Source organism: Saccoglossus kowalevskii, chromosome 7 (genome assembly GCF_978046115.1).
Source record: "Saccoglossus kowalevskii chromosome 7, keSacKowa6.1, whole genome shotgun sequence".
In the NCBI taxonomy this organism is placed as follows: domain Eukaryota; kingdom Metazoa; phylum Hemichordata; class Enteropneusta; family Harrimaniidae; genus Saccoglossus; species Saccoglossus kowalevskii.
In genome coordinates this window covers 17,861,883-17,876,122 of record NC_140647.1, presented here as the reverse complement: position 1 = coordinate 17,876,122, position 14,240 = coordinate 17,861,883, and the positions used below count along the sequence as shown (strand labels likewise).

At 35.2% G+C, this 14,240-nt stretch overlaps 1 protein-coding gene, 1 long non-coding RNA gene and 1 other non-coding gene across 3 annotated transcripts; 1 reads left to right on the top strand and 2 right to left on the bottom strand.

Moving 5' to 3' along the window:
- Window positions 1-6: 6 nt before the first annotated feature.
- Window positions 7-79, top strand: TRNAM-CAU (transfer RNA methionine (anticodon CAU)). Its single transcript has one exon. It is a non-coding gene; the product is annotated as a tRNA-Met (tRNA).
- A 4,250-nt stretch (window positions 80-4,329) lies between these two features.
- On the bottom strand, window positions 4,330-14,097 carry LOC100368543 (uncharacterized). Its single transcript, XM_002741164.3, has 11 exons — window positions 13,994-14,097; window positions 11,007-11,109; window positions 10,405-10,513; window positions 9,346-9,447; window positions 9,005-9,069; window positions 8,531-8,635; window positions 7,898-8,094; window positions 6,645-6,819; window positions 5,756-5,898; window positions 5,229-5,391; window positions 4,330-4,589 (listed from the first exon to the last, which is right to left on the bottom strand). The coding sequence occupies exons 1-11, from the start codon at window positions 14,035-14,037 to the stop codon at window positions 4,512-4,514; spliced, it is 1,284 nt and encodes a 427-aa protein (XP_002741210.1). The 5' UTR covers window positions 14,038-14,097; the 3' UTR covers window positions 4,330-4,511.
- LOC146740555 (uncharacterized) lies at window positions 13,091-13,948 on the bottom strand. Its single transcript, XR_014929987.1, has 2 exons — window positions 13,835-13,948; window positions 13,091-13,280 (listed from the first exon to the last, which is right to left on the bottom strand). It is a non-coding gene; the product is annotated as an uncharacterized LOC146740555 (long non-coding RNA).
- Window positions 14,098-14,240: the final 143 nt, after the last annotated feature.

The following is a 14,240-nucleotide window of genomic DNA, read 5'->3' as shown; positions in this document are numbered from 1 at the left end:
AGCGAAGCCTCGTTAGCGCAGTAGGCAGCGCGTCAGTCTCATAATCTGAAGGTCGTGAGTTCGATCCTCACACGGGGCAGCTTCACTTTTTCTTTACTTGAATTCTGTAGGATGATAAATGAACCAATTTCTATTTTTTTTTTACTCTCTTTTATTTTTTATTTTGCCATGCCTTTATTATGAAATTTAACTCTATGATGACGGATTTGTAACAAAAACTAAAATTGCTAGCGAAAAAACGTATTGACAATTGAAAAAATCAATATCATAATGTTTGAACTGAAAACTAAGTAAAGAAACAAGAAATAATTGTAGTTCTATCTTCTATCATCCCATAGCTTCTAATGGCCAACCTCTTACCTTATTTAAACAAATCTGATATACCCCCACCCACAGAGTTATGAAAAAGTCTCAAAAACAAAATCTGTTTTCATTGTCACTAAATTTACTGTTACTAGTATGTTTTTAAATATAAATCCATTTTCGAAAGTGAAGGGAAGTTTTCAAATGTGAAGAGAAGTTTTCAAATATAAATCCATTTTAAAAAGTAAAGGGAAGTTTTCAAATATAAATCCATTTTCAAAATTGAAGGGAAGTTTTCAAATATAAATCCATTTTTAAAGTGAAGTAAAATTACTACAGTACATGAGACCTCACATACAAATTGACCTGTACATAGGCCCACCCACACTCCGGACCATTTTTCTCGTCTATTATTTATAGATTTTTCAAAATCTTACAATCACAGATGGCATGTAAAGATACATGTGAAACAGCTTAAAATTGGCATACAGGGCAACTTTTAATTACAATATTAAGCCTATTTTTTTGCAATGAAATGCCAACAGGTATTGTAAAACTTTACAAAGTTTTCATTTGGTGGTAAGTTGTGGTGGTGTATAGCAACACTGTTATAGTTTATGTCAAATTTTATTCAATCAAAAAAAAAAATGACATTTTTATGTTTTAAAACCATTCTTGTGGCACAACTAAATCAAATTTCATAGTATATCCAAAACCCATGAATGAAATATGTACAAATTTTGGCAGAACAGTTCATGACTGGGCAGGAAATCTTGTTGAAATGTTTTCTGTCACTGTCTTTAACCGTTGAATGCCAAAGTCAACTTCAGGCACCATCTACAAATACTGTAAAATACTTTATTTTAGCTGGAATTTAGGATTTTGTATGGAATTTATTTTCACTAATTTTTGAAAAGTTGAATGTAAAATATAGGAAAAAAGGCAAAAAAAAAAAAGCGAAAATAAAGTATTTTAAAGTAGACACATTTATAGTCCATACTTTTCCACATGAAAAATTGTGCAAAATTGAAATTGTTCGATCAAAAACTAGAAGTAATGTTACAATGGTCTAAAATGAATTCAGTGAAAATGACAGAAAATGTGAACAATTTTACTCAAGTTGGATCAGGAAAGAAGTTTGGCACTTGAAAGGTTAGGAAATAGACTGGTAGCAGCAGGGAAAAACAGGTAAAATTGAACTGTGATTCAGACATTCCCTAAAAGTCACTAAACATACTACGTTCACTATAAAAAGGTAGGTAGAGCATGTCTGTAGTTGTTCAGTTATATCAAGAAAACAAAAGCAGATAAAAGAGCAATCGGTGAGAGGCAATCCTCTCGGCTACAACATTGCAAAAGTCTTGTGCAATTCATAGAATTGTGTGATAGAAAGTGTTAAAAAATGTGTTTTTAATAGTCAAAAATGCATACCCGGTAAAACCAAAATTGGCAGTCAGATAATATCTTAGACAAACATCGTGTCACACGCAACGTAATATTACCGTAATTGGTATAGTACAGGTGTGATGGTTCAAATACCAAAATGGCAACAGTAAAATAAAGACTTCCCTGGCGGCGATGATAACATACGAACACGGAGTCAACAGATGAGGTTTCAACTGGTACTGGTATTATTATACTCTGCAAACATCAAGTACAATAACTCGGTAAAACTCCAAACCTCCAATAACTAGATACTTAAACTCCAACACAATTCAACGAGATCTCCGATCTGATCTCAGTGCTGAACAACTCCCCTATATATACCCACAGTCTATAAATAGACCATTACATCAGCATACATAATGAGTCTGGAACTTACTACAAATTTCTAGAATGTTCCATTACCTATTCAACCAGTTTCTAAAAATTCCACCCAGACACAGTACGGTTCTAGAACATTCTCAGTCACACGGATGTGGTAAACAAGTCGTATGCGACATGCCTCCCCTCTCAAGAATATTATAACATATAATATTACATGACTAGCAACGACGTCAATAATACGAATACGATAACAATTTCAAATAAAACAACAATAATATATCAAATCGAACTGAGTACATAAATTCGAAAATCACATACAGTAGAATATAATAAAATATGAAATACAGTCATAAACGAATAACATTCTACTATACTGTTCAAAAGTTCTTCAGTCCAGGAATATCCTCAACACGATGATTATATCCTTGCAGAGTCATCGCCCATCTCATCACTCGGTCATTTGCAAACTTGGCTTTATCCATGGTCGACATCAGTAACGCGGGATGGACATTGTGCTGCTCGATGACCAACACCCTGACATACAAAACACCGGATACTACTGCCCTGTCCCACATCAGTATTATCAATGGCAGTGTCATTATCGTTACGCCTCACCTTGTTCTTCGTGGATAACTGTCGATCATGTGCCACTAGGTACTGCTTTGCTATTACCGCCAACTGATCTAAATCTTTGGGTGCTCTTTCTTTAAGATGAACTGCAAGATCTTTTGTACAGGCACCAATAAACTGCTCCTTCACCATCAAGTCGGTAACACCATCATATGTTGCTGCAGTGCCTGACAACTCAACCCATTTAGCAAAATAATTCTTAAGCCGCACAATTAACTGGTCAGGACTCTCAGAACTTTCAGGTTTAATTTCACGGAAACGCTTCCTGTACCCATCCTCTGTGAAATCGTATCTTGTCAACAGCGCCACCTTCACAAGATCATAGTCAACTGCATCAGTGTCGGACATTCTAGAATATACTTCCAGTGCTCTACCAGTTAACAGCGCACTCAATTTTATGGCCCATCCATCTCTATGCCAACTCGCATTCGTTGCAAACCTCTCAAACCGCAATAAATAACTATCAAGTTCGTCCTTACCATCAACAAATGCAGGCAACTTTGGTGACTGTGCATCACTGACCACATTTCGTTGACCGCCAAAATCAGCCTGTTGGAACCCCGGCATTGCTGCTTGCAGCTCTAATTTCCTTAACTCAAATTCTCTTTCCTTTTCTTCTGCTTCCAATCGTAACTTTTCCCTTCTTTCCTCTGCTTCCCTTTCCTTTTCTCGCTGTTCTGCTTCCATTCGCAATTTCTCTCTTTCACCTGCTTCCGCTTCCAGCCGAAACTTTTCCTTCATCTCCATTTTCCTCACCTCTGCTTCTATTTCCATTTTTGCCTTTCTCTCTTCCCTCGCCGCTTGTCTCTCAGCTCACTGAGAACTCAGTTGCTCCAAAATAAATTTCCTTTTGTCTTCTCCAGTCATTCCCAGTTCATCCGCCCACTCCATCAACTCTTGTTTCGACATATCTATTATCCCGCTGGCCATGTTGTCTTCTATATGTCTTCACTGTTCCCGGACGAGCCCCCAGATGTCACACGCAACGTAATATTACCGTAATTGGTATAGTACAGGTGTGATGGTTCAAATACCAAAATGGCAACAGTAACATAAAGACTTCCCTGGCGGCGATGATAACATACGAACACGGAGTCAACAGATGAGGTTTCAACTGGTACTGGTATTATTATACTCTGCAAACATCAAGTACAATAACTCGGTAAAACTCCAAACCTCCAATAACTAGATACTTAAACTCCAACACAATTCAACGAGATCTCCGATCTGATCTCAGTGCTGAACAACTCCCCTATATATACCCACAGTCTATAAATAGACCATTACATCAGCATACATAATGAGTCTGGAACTTACTACAAATTTCTAGAATGTTCCATTACCTATTCAACCAGTTTCTAAAAATTCCACCCAGACACAGTACGGTTCTAGAACATTCTCAGTCACACGGAAGTGGTAAACAAGTCGTATGCGACACATCGATATAGTGTATGCACTACCATATTCAACTACATTTACACTTTCGGATAATGTATATGTTGTTATAGTAACATGCTTAGTAACTTTTAGTGAATGCCTGAATCACAGATTAATTTTTAATTCTTTTGCTCCTGTTGATAACTTCAAATAGTCACCATTCACACTAACATCACACTTTAGCAAACAAGATTTTATTTTTTTGTAATTTTTTTATTATCAGAAGGCTATTATTACTTTAACTTATTGTTATCCATGCTTGTTTTGCTACAGTTAATATTAGATATGAGTAGTAAATATGGTATATTGGCAGTGTTCATCATCACATTCCAGATATTGACAGTTTTCATCATCTCATTAGAAATAAATCTCAGTTAAACATCCATTTCTTTGCTCAGCTGTATATGAAGATAGTGTATCCAATCTGTTATGCTAGGATTAGGCATCGGTGGCTGAAAAAATAATAAAGAAACAACAACTTGTTAATAATGGTATTACTCCACTCTCCTTCCAGCAGGGTCCCACATGGCTTAACCTCATTGTTTTCTGGTATTGATTTTGTTACTTATCCCTGTGCAACTGCAAATTCAAAATGCCTACAACTTTAGCTTAGTTATACCTAATGCATACAACTTCCAGTTTGCACCCAGGGTAGTCCTAGTAACCTCTGTCACAATTCATTGCTGATCCTGGTTTTCTTAATTAAATGTATATAATTAGAGCAATTTGCCAACTATATTTGGGGGTAACTACATAAAGGCCAACCAAAACTTGCAACAGTACTACATACATGCATGTGCTGCATGATTTCCTTCTACCTTGTGACTGGTATTGCAACCTCTCGAAGTGTAAACCTGTAAAACTGGTTCCAATAACATAGTGTGTTATTTGCCTTGTCTAACTATCACTAACTACTCACATCTTCACAAAAATAATTAAAATCCGGGAGAAACACCGAAAGCATGTTTTAAAAAATTCTCATGATATCACAAGTCTGTGATTCATAGCAAACACTGAATATTCCTTTCATGCATTACACTGTTACAGGTTTACTAATTTCCATGAATGGAACCATGCCAAGTTTCAGTTACCTTCAAGTTGTCCAAGGAAACATCTGAACCATCAATAGATTTCAAGAGCACACCACCTGTTATTGGATAACCTTCTTCGATGCATAAGGTACATACATTATGCACATTGTCAGCTATCATCAACTTGACTTTTCTTTCATCAACAATCCAATCAATCGCATATCTACAATCAAAACAGATCATTACACAATAGTGAAATCATCTCAGTGCATTCAAGTTAATAAACAAATATTAACCTTTTCATCACCAGACACTCTTGCCCAAATTATTCTGCCCCCTTTTTTTATATTCTGGGGAAATGAACCCTAATTTTGGAGCCGAAAGACAAAATTTAAGTTTGCAGTTTTTACTCAAAAAACTTTGCTATTTTTGTCTCAATTTTCTGGAGGAAAGGTGCAGACTATCAACCGGACTATTTAGTGAATTTATGATGAAAAAAGGGAACTGGTGGTGAGAAGGGTAATAGAACAGTATTAATATCTTTAAATACAGCAACACTCTTGTTTTCAATTGATGTCTCAACTTACTTGCTTCTTAGGTCTTCCATCTCGCCTAAGAGAGGAGCATGACAATCATATCGATGGATAATTTCATTCAATAAAAACAATACATCATTGTCTTTTACTCCTGCTGTGATTACATCGTCAGTAACTAGGGTCATAATGTTTGTCTGAATTAAATAAAACAACGTGTGAATAGAATTCAACTGTCCATAAAATACAGACATGCTTAAAGTGTTTTTGAATATCAATGTGTGCACTAAATTTAAACACATTTCTTTGTTCACATTGCTGCACATGATTAAAATAGAATCTCACTACTGATCATGATCATGCAAGAAAATCTTGTAAAATATTTTCACTGCCATTTTGGGTATAATTGCTCGTCAAATTAAAACCACAAGCAAGCATTGACCAATGCTACCCGCCCATTGATCACACTACAGCCTGAGTCAATAATATGAGGTTATTACGAAGATACTTTAAAGTATGCACGCAGCAGAGGACAATGCGCGGCGTACTGTCTGAGTGCATACTTTGAGGTATCTTCGTAATGACCTTATTATTATACATCTTTTCCTACTAAGGATACATCATGGGAATGCGGAAATCCTAAAAGTTTAGAACAGAATCAGCAAACTTCTTTGTGTGGAGTCCAGTTAAACCCTGGTGGCAGCCATGTTTGTTTTTATTATCAGAGTACGCTTAAGCGAGTAATCATTCCATATTTGGAATTCGCATTTCCTAATATTGTAGAATGAAAATACCCCGTAAAATACCGCAAAATTACAGCACGCTGTAACTTATGGCGTTACGGTGACAGATGTATAATAACAATTATCTCGCATTCTCATAATACAGCATTTGTGATATGGCATCAAAGGTGATATGTCCATTAAAGTAATACAACACAAACCTTGGCATCTGAGAGGATTACATCTCCTGTTGATTGTTTTGTAAAATGCATGGATACAATCAAAGGTTTACAGTTAGGAGCCAACGATGCTATTTCCAAGTGTATACTGTCTTCCTCAACCACAGGGTCACTTATACGTCCCATGTATGACAATATCTTACACATTTCATGGCACCTAAAGTGAAAAGGAAAAACTTTATTACACAACAATACCATCGGAAGGCACAGTAAGGTAAAACAGAACTACAACATTCAAAATGATGAATGATGTTTGTGTGATTTTTCAAGTTAATCGGTTCAGACATGTCAGAACTGCATTCTTTAAAATCCAATACAAAAAATAAACAACATGCATTAAGATGCTAACCTTCATATACACATGTTTAACTTGTGTATCTAGTTTGAACAAAATATAACCATGCATGACTGACATCTGGTTCTGGAATGGTGAAAATGTGTGATTTTAACATATTTTTGGCCTTATAATGGCTGCAATCAGCCATCTTGAATTGGATCATGGAACAAAAGCATGTGCATATGCCTGATATAATGTCTGATGTAAGTTTGAAGTTGATCTGCCCAGGCAATCCAGATATAAGGACCTGAGACTGCATTCTTTGAAACAAAATGGTCACCAATCGGCCAAAAATAAAATGGCATGTATCAAGGTCCCATTGTGTTCAAGTTTAAACAAAATCTGGCATTAAAATGGTTGCCTTGAATCGGATCATGAATCAAATGCATTTGAATATGTTTGATATAATGTCTGATGTATAGGTGAAGTTTAACATGATCAGCCACAGCATGTGTGGGATATGGCTGGATTTGGCTGGACGGTCATGCACAGACACGCCCACGGAGGTTAATCCATCAGTCCTTGTTTTTGGACTTCCTCCGAATGGAAATTAATAAATGTCTATAAAATATACAATTGATTACATCTTGTTTTGTATATTATTGATCTCTGCATTGCTTCAGAATCAAGCACAAAAACAAACAGCAGCACTAGTGCACCAGCATACAAATGTTATAAATTTGACTTCCAAACCAGAGATTTGTTAATGGTGGAATGTCACACTCAATATGCATGCTGAATTAATTACAAAAACCATTCTGCCATAGGCCATAGATTGATTGAGTGGAGAGGGGAAAACATGACAAGATATCTCAAGAGGTACATGGTACAAAGTACGTGAATGTAATGTTTGATTTATGAATGTGATAACTGTGACACTCCAAGTAATTCAATTTACCAGTTGAGATTATTGGTAATTTCTTCAGCCTTTTCTTGTTTTTGATTGTTCAAAGCTCCAAGTGACGCTGTAGCAATGTTTACTCTTTGTCTAATTTCCTCACTTTCTGCTTTAAAGTTGTCAGTTTCAAGTTTACGCGATTGCAGGGTGTCTTCATACTGCATGATGGCCTCGTTGGCAACGTTCAACTGTTTTCGCTAAGAATGAGAAAACAGACAGCATACTGAATGCATGGGTTGAACAATACATTTAATACATCCCATATTGTGTAAAAAAGTACAAGTAATGTAATGAAGGGTACATATACGGTAAAAATGTAATTTACAATGTCTGTTCTATTTTGATGACTGTTTAGTAGTTTATTTTGTTGCACCAGACACAGTTTCACGTTTGAAACTAAAAGTCATTGTTTTCTCTTCGAACTTTTTCTTTCATTATGTGCAAATTGCAAGAGCAAGTGCCGATGGTATGTATAATGTACAAGAAGTCAATAAGTTGTTGGTTTCAACCCCAGGTAGGATTTTAACATGGATTACTGATTTGATTAACAACAACTACCTAATCAGTGACCAGTAAATGTTGAATAGTTGAAGTAGAGAGATTTAAGCTAAAGATTTTGTTATGAAGATTTACCTGAGATGCCAAGACAGAATCTATATCATCTTGTGACACTCCTCGTTTCTTGTAACTGTTGTAAACTTTGTTGTACTTTTCACGTAGCTCTACAAACTTGTTCTTCTGTAAAAAAAAAACACAAAAAAAATATCATATGAAAGATCATTGCTAGCCAGTGACTTCTTATTTGGACATGACATCACTATATCACGAAGGATCCTGTTCAGCCAGAGTGTATTAAAGTACACCCACAATTCTTTTCGTTTTTTTCGTTCTACTTATGGATATCCCACCATTGTATACAGATTCAATGTTATTAATATGGTCAGAGCTCAATTCATAAATTCATTTGTAGCTGTAATGTTAGGACTGGACAAGTCCATGATAATTTTGCTTTTATATCTATTTCATGACCTCAGTAAAATCACAGATTGGTTTGTGAGGAAGTACGTTGAGCTTGTGAAAGTGTTGGACGATGATTAAAATGGATACCTTGGCTTCAATTAACTGCATCTTTTCATCCATTAAAGCAACATTCTGATCTTTTTGTTCTTGTGCTGTGCAGTAAAAGACATAAAAAGAATTACAGTGAAAACCACCATTGTCATTAAAACTGCTCTGGATGTTGTAGAATTAAAACAACTTATTACATAATTTGTTTCAAATTATTGCAGATTTCCATGTACAGTCTAGATGTATTTACATTCTTTCTATGTTTAAAGATGTCTAGACTGTAGTCAAAGTTTATCGGTAATCAACAATATTTTGAAGCAAATTAAGCTCCATTGGGTGTAACTCAAGTTATTTTTTTATTTCCTAGATGTAATTCTCACCAGTTTGTGCTTTCTCTGTCAGTTCTTTCATTTCCTCCTTTATGTTTTCTATCTCTTCTCGAAGTCCTTCAAATTTACTTTTATTAGCTTTTATTTCATCTTCTGTTGAAATAAATTGATTAGGAATGATTTGTTAGTTGTAGAAAAAGTGAATAATTGAAATGCATATGGCAACATAATTTATTCATTGAAAGAGAAAGTGGCTGATTACAAAAATCAAACAGAGAAGTAAATTTCACACATGAAATAGATTTTGAACTTTTGTTCACTGGAAGAATGTACGTATATAAATAAATTATATTTGATGTGCACATATTGTAAACACACTAATTATTTGTAGATTTTTAATTTTGCTTTTTTCATTGACAAGTAAAATTTGCTAAATTAAATCTACATGGAATAACAATAGAACTCATTGTTTCCCTGCCAAGTTTTTAAACTTAAAACCCAGGGAAATCACACAAAACATCAAAATAGCGAAATTAAATGTTTTGTTTCTGAACATTAAGCAAATGCCAATTTTTCAAATCATAGTGATAAACCATGCAGTTTGCAGCAGAATATTGTGATTGAAAGTGAATCACTGACGGACAATAGTTATAAAAGGCACATGACATCGGAAATACTGTTCATTAAATTTAGACATACCGGTACTTTGTTTTTAAATATGATTAGTCTTTGTTGAAAAAAAAAAAAAATATTTGTAATCTTCTTCAAACAGAATAAAACCACAACTAGCATCTTGGAAACCGTTCAAATATATCATTACTACATTTCAGTTGGCAGATGAATCCACTCACACACAGTGAAATTCCTGTGGCAGTTGTTTGGCTGGAACCAGAAATAATTCATTAAAAATAGTATTTCAGTATCAAGTGGCTGCTATAACCGTTGGCTCTGTTATCACTGAGCCTTTGGCTACTAAAATTAAATTCATGTTGTACAATAACATTTTGATCTGATTGGGTAAAAAAGTCTAGAACACTTTTTATAAACATTTTGCATCAAATTCTGGTACATGTATATGCTTACAATATACATACATGTACTGGTACTTACCAATGGATGAAAGTGTGGGCCAGTTTTCTTTTGCCGTGTTTATCAACTCATAGAAGTTAATTTTACTCTGTAATGACTTGTATGTGATCTTCAGTTTGTGAAATTCAGTCTGTAAACAGCCCAACACAGATTTATGATTAACATGTGTTAACAGTGCTAACATTCTGAAAAACGCGTAACCTATTACTACGTTCATGTTACGGGATCTCGGCACATGGCAACATTTTTAATCTTTTGTGTCTGCAGTGGGATTACAACAGTTGCGTTCACGTTATTCGGATTCTTCGAAAAAACAATTATTTTTTTCACGTCAATGTAGCATAGCAAGAAAATAGCGGTTGCAGTAGCACATAAATATGCGTTGGTGATGACGGTTTGCATTCATTTCATTCAATACTACAGCATCAGACCATATACTAGTATAACAGCATTTTCTGTCATCGTCATTTCATACTCGTATGAATTAGCATATGTTCTCTCAAATTTACCACCGAGGGCGTGGCACGAGCAGAGTTTCGGTCCCAAGCATATATAGTGGGACCTAGATCATATGCTACATGTATTAACAAAATGATCGCTAAAAGCAACCACAGACAACTCACCTTGCTTGGAGGCAATTTCATTTTGCATAATTTGTCTTCTTCTGATACTTCTGCCATTCGTTGTTGTAAAGAAGACTTTCCATTATGGAACTCATCAAGGAGACTGTATTTTTTTAAGAATTCAAATAAATTCATTGTTGTGAAAAAGACTTTCTAGTATAGAATTCATCAAGGACACTATTTTTTTTCAGGATTTAAAATAAATTTGTTGTAAAAAGGATTTTCCATTATAGAACTCATCAAGGACACTGTATACATTTTCAAGATTTAAAATAAATTTGTTGTTGTAAAGAAGATTTTCCATTATTGAACTTATCAAGGACACTGTGTTTTTTTAAATTTAAACCAATACCATAGTACATACATGTAATTCCTGGGCCCCTAAATATGCATGGCTTTTTTTGAAAAGATATTTCGAATGGCAGCCACCACAGACTGGAGTTAAAATGTTGAAAATAATGAACTGAACTGGACCATGGAGGTAAAAAGATCTCTTTTCACCTCCATGACTGGCCCATCAATCAAACTCACTAGAAAACTGTTAAAAACTTGTTGTTGAATTTCAATACTATTGCATAAATATTCACTACTTGGGTGGATGTTTATCTTTGTGTGGTCAATAATATGTTTAGGGGTTAAAGGTCCAATTCACTTGCCCCGGGCAAGTGTGAATTGGAGGTGTGACTATGCTAACGAGTGTTGTTAATCACTTGCATAGCCTATGACGCATCCTGTTTCAGCGGGCCAACATCACGTGACTTTGATTGACAGTAGTTGATTATTCAAGATTAGTAGCGTGTCCCTTTCCCCGGTTCGAGTTTTTGACTTTTATCCGCCAAAATCTCAGCTCGTACACTATTTATTGTCATAAATACTACACACAGTCACTGCTGTGATATTCATAGTCGCATGCATCCACTTTGGCATGACAAAATCGACCTGTAAGTTCGAGAAAACACGCTATTACCGGGGCTTGGCTGGAGCTGTTTACTACAGCGTGACAAGCAAGGAAATAATCCCTATTGTATAGGACCGTATTTATAGTATACCTGGGACTTTAACCATCTATCCTGGGAGGTGGGTTGGCGTTCCAATTGTTGACAAAAAATACAAGCTAGAAACTCACAGAAAAAAAATGGCATTCCAAGACTTGCAAAAAAAATGATGGCACATTCAAGAAAAATACAAATGTACAGACAAGACAAGAAATTGCACTGGTCCCACGCTTCCAGTCACCCCTATGATTTTAATTGTTCAAACCCTAAATAAACACTTACCACGTCGTAAACCGTGATGAAAAACAATCGATTTGATGTTGTTTTTTGGAGTTTCAGATCGCTAGACCGTGTGTAATTCCGGTCCACTATTGACAATAATACTCAAATAAAAACAATTTTTGGAGAAAAAAACTTGTCTAAAATAAAAGAAACTAACAAGATCAACAATATTAATCAACTAACCAATGTTGTAAAAACAAAGCTATCAAATGAATTTATTCAATCATGGAGAAAACAATTAAATAAAAAAGAGGGAAACAAACTTAGAACATATAGTATATTTAAACAAAAATTTGAATTAGAAAACTATCTAAATGAAATGAAAAACTTCAGCCAACGTAGAGTTTTGGCAAAGTTTAGGCTCAGTGACCACAACCTTGAAATTGAATTGGGAAGGAAGAGTAAACCAAAAACCCAAGAAAATGAAAGAACGTGCAAAAAATGCAATTCAGATCAAATTGAAGATGAAATGCATTTCATCTTAGATTGCAATTTCTATGAAGTAGAGAGAAAAGATGTCTTAAAGTATTTTAAAATAAAAATTAATGACTTGTCCAGAATGGAAAGCTTTGTGAAAATAATGGGAAATAATATGGCTTTGTCATATTATTTAAAAAACACAATTTTCTAAAAGATAAATATGTAACTGTGGTCTGGGAGTAGCTGCATTTCTGTAGCTCTGGATTTCGCTGGTGTCCGTTTTTGGCGTTTTCTGTTGCATCGGTAGTCTGATTCGGTCGTCTACAGAACTGCAGCTAGTCTAGAAGAACGTGCTGCTGTTTAATCAATTTTTCAGAGATTTTCTAATTTGTATTTTTTTCTATGTTGAATTTCAGTGTATTTTAATTTTAGTGTTTTAGTGTGTCTTATTTTGTTTGTCTTTTGTATTCATTTTTTTACCTTACTAAACCCACAGATGGTTAAGTTGTGTAATAAAGTTATTATTATAATACTAGTAATGTAATTATCCAGCTGTGTCAAAACGAATACAACCGAACTCGGCCAGATTTCAACTCGGCCAGGAAAAAAATGCACAACTCGGCCAGTCGCCAACTCCCGTGACTATTTTGTTGTCGATTTCAACAACGCAAGTTTACAAACACACACACACAAACGCTACTGGTTCTCCGACATGTTGTTGATTTCAACATTGGCTGAACATTGTCGATTTCAGTGACGCAAATTTTCTTTTCAAAGGAAAAACACAGACATTACATTGAATCACAGACATCACATCGGCGACCGTCTATTTTTTTTTACATTTTACTGTGATATGACAAAAGACACAGCGCTGGCTGTTTCGTCACTGAAATCGACATCCCTTTTTTTATTAACAAAGCACGATAGGCATCACTGAAATCGACACCCTTTGACGCCCGTACATTTTTTATATTTTGTTGTGATATGACTCTGACAGTCTGTAATACAGCGCTCGCTGTTGCATCATTGACACCCTTATGCACATATGCTGGCCGAGTACGGTCACTGGCCGTGATCGGTCATTGGCCGAGTAGAAATCTGGCCGAGTTCGGTGGTCACCGTCAAAACGACCTCGGAAAACGACCAGCGCAAAAAATAGGCGAAAAATTCAGTGTTGAATCATATTAGTGTACAGAATAGGAAGTTTATAAAATGATCATTTATTCATAACAAATGAATAACATTTCATTATAAGAATATGCACGTAATGTTACAGTTATAAAAACTTACCTTTGTTGTTGATCCAAAACATCTTTCACGTCAAAGTCGGCCATTTTGAAATTGCCCGCCGTGACTCCTCAACTATACTCGAATGAACATAGAGCACCCCAGGTAAGTGAAAACAAATATTTCCAATTGCCTCTCATTATGGAGCTGCATGCTTTCATTCAGTTTGTGAATTTTATACAGGTGTTAAGAACGCAGTTTAGACTGACTGCTTATACCATTTATTTAACCACGCAATTTCAACATAAAA

What these genes read in the sequence shown, in the direction of transcription:
- LOC100368543 (XM_002741164.3), bottom strand. Translation starts at nt 14,037, where the DNA reads ATGGCCGACTTTGACGTGAAAGATGTTTTGGATCAACAACAAAG. An exon ending in TGCAGTTAATTGAAGCCAAG is followed by an intron (nt 8,636 to 9,004) that starts GTATCCATTTTA and finishes TTTTTTTTACAG; the next exon opens with AAGAACAAGTTTGTAGAGCT. An exon ending in TTTCCTTGGACAACTTGAAG is followed by an intron (nt 4,590 to 5,228) that starts GTAACTGAAACT and finishes TTATTTTTTCAG; the next exon opens with CCACCGATGCCTAATCCTAG.